This window comes from Mizuhopecten yessoensis, unplaced genomic scaffold, assembly GCF_002113885.1.
Source record: "Mizuhopecten yessoensis strain PY_sf001 unplaced genomic scaffold, ASM211388v2 scaffold10523, whole genome shotgun sequence".
NCBI classification, from domain to species: Eukaryota; Metazoa; Mollusca; class Bivalvia; order Pectinida; family Pectinidae; genus Mizuhopecten; species Mizuhopecten yessoensis.
Window position 1 is genome coordinate 58176 of NW_018408589.1, and position 9143 is coordinate 67318.

The 9143-nt window shown below is 37.6% G+C and overlaps 1 protein-coding gene across 1 annotated transcript in view; it reads right to left on the reverse strand.

Moving 5' to 3' along the window:
* Positions 1-9143, reverse strand: part of LOC110460928 (required for meiotic nuclear division protein 1 homolog) — a 27040-nt gene that overhangs the window by 12720 nt on the left and 5177 nt on the right. The window contains exons 3-8 of the mRNA XM_021514151.1: positions 8249-8357; positions 7917-7995; positions 6134-6173; positions 4943-5043; positions 2268-2374; positions 531-595 (exon numbers count right to left, since the gene is read on the reverse strand). Of these exons, the coding sequence (XP_021369826.1) occupies positions 531-595; positions 2268-2374; positions 4943-5043; positions 6134-6173; positions 7917-7995; positions 8249-8357 (501 nt within the window). The remainder of the gene's footprint in view (positions 1-530; positions 596-2267; positions 2375-4942; positions 5044-6133; positions 6174-7916; positions 7996-8248; positions 8358-9143) is intronic.

A 9143-nucleotide genomic window follows, 5' to 3' on the forward strand; every position in this document is an offset into this window, starting at 1 on the left:
GGTAATATCTGTACCCATCAGATTAGTAGACCAGAGGTCATGGGTTTGATCCGTGGAGGAGATATTGGTGGTAATATCTGTACCCATCAGATTAGTAGACCAGAGGTCATGGGTTTGATCCGAGGAGGTAATATCTGTACCCGTCAGATTAGTAGACCAGAGGTCATGGGTTTGATCCGTGGAGGAGATATTGCTGGTTATATCTGTAAGTAGCAGGGGCATTGAAAAATAATGACCTTAGTTTCTTAATCAGTAAGCAATATAGATATGAGATTATGTTCAAACTTCGACCATAGTCCCAAATGATTTCCATTTGAAATTTGTCATCTAATGATCAGCAGTTAAAACAGAACCTTATCCTCACAAGAAGCACTGTTCTACTATATCAACGTGGTTATACAGTGTATTAACTCAAGGAAACCGCCGCTGGTAATGAAGAGGATAACAGTTGATTGTTTACTAGTCTGTGCGACTTACCTGAGAAATGTGTTCACATTTTTTGTTGTTGTTTACTAGTCTGTCCGACCTACCTGAGAAATGTGTTCACATTTTTGACTCTGTCTATACAGTTCTGTTTCCCAAATGCTGAGCTTGACTGGAAAAAAGAAATTAAACAATTCTCAAAACCAATACATAGTGAAATCAATGTTACAATGTGACTGATGTTAAATCAAAAGTTTAAACTAAATCTTTTACCACTTTTTAAGCATCACTTTATGGTTTTCCCCATATAATCATAAGTTAGCTATGACCCTTAGCGTGTTCCCATTTTGGACCTATTTCTAGGTCTAGAGAAATGACATCTTCATGGCCCCAGCCCTTAACACAGAAATGGGATAGTCCCTTAACTCATTCACCCCTGAAGACACATTTGAACTCTTCCAAATCTAAGGTTGGAAATGATCATTAGGAAATTTCAGGGATGTATGAGTTAATTTGAGGAAACTTGAAGATTTATTGGCCTAAGAATGCTTCATATTGGTTGAAATATAAGTCGCTACTTTTGGAGAAACAAGAATTTCATGGAAGTTGATGTGTTGCCATGTGTATTTTCAGCTTTAGGTCAAAATCAAACTTAAGCAGCTGGTACACGGGTAATTGATACTATATGGGTATGTGAAGAAAGTTTAATAAAAATAAAAACTTTCTTCAAAGAGTTATTTTACTGAAACCACCTCATGATCAGGTGCTGAAATCCAAGAGGACCATTGGCAGCCATATTGAACTTCAGATCAAACCCATAATAAATGTAATGGCGGAACTGAAATTATGTGTATTTTTAAACGAAAACTATTCCTAGACTTGTCACATGGAAACCACTTCAGGTGGTGAAATCCAAGATGGCAACAGACAGCCATATTGAATTTAAGATCAATGTCAAAATCACACTTAACGTGTTATTTATACTACATATAAGTATTTGTGGTAAGTTTCATGAAAATCATAGCATTCCTTCAACTCATTCACCCCTGAAGACACATTTGAACCCTTCCAATTCAAAGGTTGGAATAGTTCATTATGAAGTTTCAGGGGTGAATGAGTTAAACCTTTGTTTGGATGACACAACTGCTGTTGATACTGTGTAGCCTTTGCTACAGCAGGCGTCGTTTAACACACCATAGAACGAAAGTCACGTGTTACACCTTAGTATGGCCCCAGGTTTGGGTGGACAGACATTGCATATGTATAAAGAAACGTTATAGATTACATTTACCCCTTTCTAAATAATTCTATTGAACTTCATTTACTATTTCTTGATCATAGCAAAAATTTCCAAAATTATTAATAACTGCCCATTTGGTGGTCTAATCTGTCAGAACCCTATGAAAGGTAAGGGTGAGACACAGGGAATTGAATTCTTTCTCCTTAGACTAATAACATAAAGACACCTCATCGGTTAAAAAAACAAAGTTCAGCAGTTTGTTTTGTTTGTGTTTTACGTCCTATTAACAGCTACAGTCATTTAAGGACATGCCAGATTTTGGTGGTGGAGGAAAGCCGGAGTTACCGGAGATAAACCACCGACCTACGGCCAGTACCTGGCGACTGCCCCACGTAGGCCTCAGACCTGCGCCCCAGTGGAGGAGGGCTAGTGGTAGCAGAATGTCAGACGCCTTAACCACTTGGCCACCGCGGCCCTGCAGTTTCACAGACAACTTGAGCCAGGAACTTCATAAGGAAGATAACTCCTATATAATTCCCAGGTTTGACAGGTTCAGTAGCTTTTTACCACGTTAATCACATAAACAGTTTGTGTATACATGTACCTGACTGTGAAAGAGCATTAGAACAGGCGTATTTGACGAGCATCAAATCTGCTGCTTCCTCGTCTTCATTGATGTTGATAATGTCGTTGTTAAGGAATGTCTCTAGTCTGAAACAGATCATACATTTTCCTAATAACACTTTAGTGTAAACAAAATCTTGAGATAAAGCCCATATCACTTCCCTTTCCCTATAATGGTGTGACAGTGTTTTTACAGGCCATGTCAACAAAAAGTCTGGTATCAAAACTTATCTGCCTTGTTGTAAAGATCGCTGAGAGGAAGTTGTCGTCCTCTTGTATCTTCTGATACTGGGAGATCCACTTACATGCCACACACATGACCCCCCCCCCATTAACAGTGGAACATTATTTAACTTTTTCATATACATTCGTGATAAATATGTCCAAGTTCCAAAGGCAAAAAAAAAAAGTTTCAGGTAACATGTCTGACAGGACAGGTCATTCTGGATTCATTTTTCTTTTATCTAATTTCTATTTTTTGAGGGGTGGGAGGCTAAGTAACGGATTTCAAAAATCACCAAACATAATTCAAGGATTTTAAAAAATAACATGGGATCTAAATCTGGTTTCGATACCTGCCAATGAAATATGGAATCATACATATAGCTGTCATGTTTGTTTGACTTTCAACTTGTTTGCATCCGGTGGATCAGTTATCCCAACACTGGGTGGAGTGTGTTTGTTTGAGATTAAATTTTAAGGGTCAGAGGTAAAAACAACGGTCTGTCGGGGTACCTGAAACTTTTTTATTTTTTTGCCCTAATATGAAACTCGTTTTTGTCTGTAGATATTGAGATATATTCAAGCCTTGTAAAAGACCTAGAAGGGTCTATTCTCTAGACTAATGCATTGACCTCATTTTTGTGGGCCATCAAACAAACACACAAACAACTTGTCCTATACTGCTCAGCCTTGGACATCAAACAAATACACAAACAACTTGTCCTATACTGCTATTCCTCCACCATGGCCATCAAACAAACACATAAACTACTTGTCCTATACTGCTCAGCCTTGGCCATCAAACAAACACAAACAAAAAATGTCCTTTACTGCTCAGCCTTAGACAACAAACAAATACACAAACAACTTGTCCTATACTGCTATTCCTCGGCCATCAAACAAACACACAAACAACTTGTCCTATACTGCTCAGCCTTGGCCATCAAACAAACACAAACAAAAAATGTCCTTTACTGATCAGCCTTAGACAACAAACAAATACACAAACAACTTGTCCTATACTGCTATTCCTCGGTCATCAAACAAACACATAAACAACTTGTCCTATACTGCTATTCCTCGGTCATCAAACAAATACACAAACAACTTGTCCTATACTGCTATTCCTCGGTCATCAAACAAATACACAAACAACTTGTCCTATACTGCTATTCCTCGGCCTTCAAACAAACACACAAACAACTTGTCCTTTACTGCTCAGCCTTGGCCATCAAACAAACACACAAAAAAATGTCCTTTACTGCTCAGCCTTAGACAACAAACAAATACATAAACAACTTGTCCTATACTGCTACTCCTTGGCCATGGCCATCAAACAAACAAACAAACAACTTGTCCTATACTGCTATTCCTCAGCCATGGCCATCAAACAAACACACAAACAACTTGTCCTATACTGCTATTCCTCGGTCTTCAAACAAACACAAACAACTAGTCCTATACTGCTATTCCTTGGCAATGGCCATCAAACAAACACTCAAACAACTTGTCCTATACTGCTATTCCTCGGTCATCAAACAAACACAAACAACTGGTCCTATACTGCTATTCCTCGGTCATCAAACAAACACAAACAACTTGTCCTATACTGCTATTCCTCGGCCATCAAACAAATACACAAACAACTTGTCCGATACTGCTATTCCTCGGTCATCAAACAAACACAAACAACTGGTCCTATACTGCTATTCCTCGGCCATCAAACCAACACACAAACAACTTGTCCTATACTGCTATTCCTCTGCCATCAAACAAACACACAAACAACTTGTCCTATATTGCTATTCCTCGGTCATCAAACAAATACACAGACAACTTGTCCTATACTGCTATTCCTACGCCATCAAACAAACACAAAGAACTTGTCCTATACTGCTATTCCGCATACATCAAACAAATACACAAACAACTTGTCTTATACTGCTATTCTTCTGCCATCAAACAAACATGCAAACAACTTGTCCTATACTGCTATTCTGTGGCCTTCAAACAAACACACAATCAACTTGTCCTATACTGCTATTCCTCTGCCTTCAAACAAACACAAACAACTTGTCCTATACTGCTCAGCTTTGGCCATCAAACAAACCCATAAACAACTTGTCCTAAACTGCTCAGCTTTGGCCATCAAACAAACACACAAACAACTTGTCCTATACTGCTATTCCTCTGCCTTCAAAGAAACATGCAAACAACTGGTCCTATACTGCTATTCCTCGGTCATCAAACAAACACACAAACTTGTCCTATACTGCTATTCCTCAGCCATCAAACAAACACACAAACTTGTCCTATACTGCTATTCCTCGGCCATCAAACAAGCACACAAACAACTTGTCCTATACTGCTATTCCTCCACCATCAAACAAGCACACAAACAACTGGTCCTGTAGGCTAAGCCTGGGTGCTTACTTTGTGGGTTGGATTTCCAGACTGTCACTTTCGTCCATTATCAGTTTCATGTCAATTAACCGCTCACAGTGTTTCATCATGTCTTTGAGTACTTTCAGTCTCTGTAAAAGTTAACATGACATTAAAAAACAGATCCATTCTCAATAGAAGAAAAGGCTGTAAGCTCTTTTGTCTGATTGGTCAGGATGAACCTTGATTAGGCAAATACATAATAGATTGGTTTCTTTTAATTTTTTATGTAGATATTTTGAAAATAGGTCCCTTTGGTCTGATTGATCATTGATATATCAAGATGAACACAGATTTCAAAGGATTTTTTTTTTTTAAATATCATTTGATTTTCATGAAACTTAGTAGGCAAATATAATGTACAACAAGAGATCCCCGAGGGATCTTGGCGCCAACCATTGTGCCATCTCCATTAGTTCTATATCAGTTCGATCTTGTCTCTTCTTTTCTCTTATCTGTTTGATTGAGTTATGTAAACAGTAAATGCACCTTGAGGTAACTTTTGATCTAAACTTCATATTGCTGTGTACAAAAGACAACCTTCAACGTGAGCTTGTCGTTTCACATATTTACTAGCACAGTACTTATTGTGAAAGAAATAGAACCAATCATTACAGAAGTACCTTGTGCAGCCATCTTGTTTTATGATCACTTTCAAAAGTAAACATGCACAACTAAGGACCAAGGGGAACCTACATATCAAATTTGAGAAAGATCTCTCCAGTGCTTTCTGAGTAATAGGGCTAATAAGAGTTGTTTAAGGACGGATGGACCACGAACCACGGATGAAAGGCAATCTGAAAAGTCAACCATCAGATGATGGTGGGCTAATAAAACTACTTCTCACAGCAAAAGTCATTAAAATGCATCTTTTTTATATTGTAAACAAGTGAACAATGAAGAAATTTTACCTCCATATGAAGTCTTATTTTTCATAACAATGTGAAATAACAGAAAGTGCTATTTTAAAAAAAAAAAAAACCACCACAGAAAATAAAACGTAGTGGAAAATGCAAAAAAGGAAACTACAAATACCTGCTTGTTGAAAATCACTGATATATAAAGTTTATTTGTGTGGCAGAATGTTGCAATATTTCCACTCGTGTTTTGAACTCTGTCCTACTTAGTAAACATGGTATTCAAGAGTTGGCAATTTAATACACTGTACATATTTACACTTACCTCACCTTCAGGAACATTCCAAAACACAGCTGATCCCTCTCTGTAACAGAACAAAAACTTTCTGGTAATGGCAGAGTTTCTTTTTTTCTCTCCAATTCACGGCCAAATTTTAGCCCATGGTCGTCCATACAAGAACACCGTTACTTCTAGTACTTGACCATTTTTCACAAAAAGAGAGAACAAAAACAAAAACAAGAGGCCCAATGGGCCTGAATCGCTAACCTGGTATTAGTCTCACACTGGTCCATTCAAAGTAGACCAAAGGCAAACATATTGCCAAATATCATCATCCTCGACCTTTTGGTTATCAGGAAGAAATCTAACATTTGATCCTGGTGACCTTGAATGTCTGTTAGGGTCATTGCATCACCCCTTTGTGTTTTGGTTATTGAGAAGATGCTGTTAACACATTTTTTAACAAGAGGCCCCATGGGCCTGCATTACTCATCTGCAATTAATCTCACACTTTTTAGCTCAAATGCCCAATTTCAAAAATATCTAAAAAGACTAAATACAGCGATAGGCTAAATATCATTCCTTATCACTCTTGGTTATTCAAAAGAACTTGTTACAAGATTTAAACATATGTGACCCCAGGGACCTGTTAAGTCTAAAAAGGTCATTCAGTTGAATAAACTTGGTAGCCCGTAATCTTAAATACCATCACCCTATGACTTTTGGTGATTGAGAAGAAGTCGTTTACGGATTTTCACATATTTGACCCCTGTGACCTAGAAAAGTGGTTAAGGTCATTTTTGTTTGCAAACTTTGTTGGGCTCCATTTCTGGATGTTACCAGCCATATATCATTACACAAGGACATTTGATTCTTCAGAAAAAGTTGTTTGAAGTTTTGACATATCTGACCCATTCATTGGTTATTTTTGGATTTTTTGGATATATCCATATAAATATATCTTTGTCCCCTATTTCCAACATATATATCATAAATGCAGCAGAAATGCCACGCATATAAATTGTCCTGAATATACCAGACTCATGCTGCTGCACGACACAGGTGGAAATATACAAGTTTAAATAAAACGTGCCCGGATGTCAAGCAACATGGAAAGCTTCTAAACATAGCTGTATTTATCGGTGCTGTTACCAAGATCAGCGAGGAGAGTCCCATCAGGCCATAAAGATAGTTCATAAAAATACAAACATAATTAATGACCAAGAATATTTTTAGCATGTGCGGTACTTTTACGATTTGAAAATTGAAAGCAAAACTGAAAGCCTTGTGCAAACTTGGTGGTATTTTACTCGCTCAACAAAATCAGTCAAATAGACGGGATAAATCTTCTTATTTTAAATAAAAGAAAAATGAATAAACAAAGGTAAATTTTTGGATTTTCTTCACAAACAACAATGAAGTGATTCACTTTGGACAAAAAAAGCTTCAAACACAAACACGAATGTAATACTGTAATCTAACAATGTAATACTGTAATCTAACAATGGAGGAGTTGGAATGTGTATGCAGGGTCAGTTCATCAGTATTATCACGGAATCAGAAAGGTATTAGTCAGTCATATTATAAGTTTAAATAAAGCTTAATTAAACGTTTCCTTTAAAATTAAAACACATTGTTTTGTCTAGTAAATTGCCCTACTTTTACAAACAAAAGGCCGCATATATTTTTGGTATCAGGCCGAAATGCACCAATAACCAGTAAGGCAAGAATAATCACTGTGACACCAGGTGTCCAGACAACTACTTCACGTTCCAAAGAAAGAAGGGCCACAACTCTGCAACTAAGGGGCTGCCAGCCCTGAATTTACCTGAAGAAAAAGATGTCCTTTTTTGGGTAGTTTTCTGGCTGGTATCGAGACGTCACATAGATGACTTTGTCCAGCAGGTCTGTAGATCAATAAAAAAAACAGACAGATGAAGCAAAGCAGACATTTTCATGGTGTAATTTTTACTGACTAAATCAAGAATACATTTCCTGTAAGTTCCTCAGACCAAAACAAGGCTTTCGCTTTCCAGCTACCTACCAGAGATTTTTGAGCTCATACCCTTAAACTTTTCGCCATTTATGATTGTTTTGATATTTTGATATAGAAACTTGCTTACAATTATACTCTGTATTTGGTTTGATATTTGTACTCACCTTCTGGTACCTGAGAAAGCTCGTACAGCTGCTCCTCAGCTAGATGTTCTTTAAAACTCTCAAAGTCTAGATTATCTCCGACAGCATAAACTGTTGCTTGCCCCTCAACCTACAGTTTGGTCAAACAACATCAACACTTAGTGCAAACAGAATTTCAACAATCGGAAATTTATCAAGGCCGGATGTTTTACCTTATTTTTACAACAGCCTGTTCCTACAACAATTGTTAAACAAGCCATTCGGATTGATATGTCACGCCTGTGCCCGCTTTCACCATCAATGCACATATCAGAGAACTCACTTAAATGCCAAAAACTTTATGTTGATGGAGATGCTGACAAAGTCAATGGACCATGAAAGGTAGATCGCATCCAGCATTTGATGCATGGGTTGAGATGTACTACCTAAAACGCATCTTTGGTCCAAGTTTGGTTTGTCTAGCACTTATACTTTCAGTGAAACTAAATTAAACGCAAATTTTTTTTTCACGTTGATGCCACCGCCGCCGTCACCGAAAAAGCAACACCTTAGTCTCGCTTCCGCTACTTCGTGGTGGGGAGACAAAAACAGAGAATTATTTGCCAGGGAATTTAAAGCAGCATATATTCATGGCTGTAAAACTAGACAAACAAGAGGCCCAGAGGGCCCGTATCGCTCACCTGTAAAACTCGGCAAAACAAGAGGCCCATGGGCCTTAACGGTCACCTGATATATTTATACAGAGAGTTGATTTTGTTTTTAACATGAACAGAAATATTATTCAAAGTGACAAAAAACAATAAAACCACCTTATTCAATATCTAGCATACAGATTTCAGACTAAAAAGTATTTGAAACTAGCACCTCTGATTCTAAACAAGGAAAATGAAGAAATTTTAGCACACTGACTCCTTTG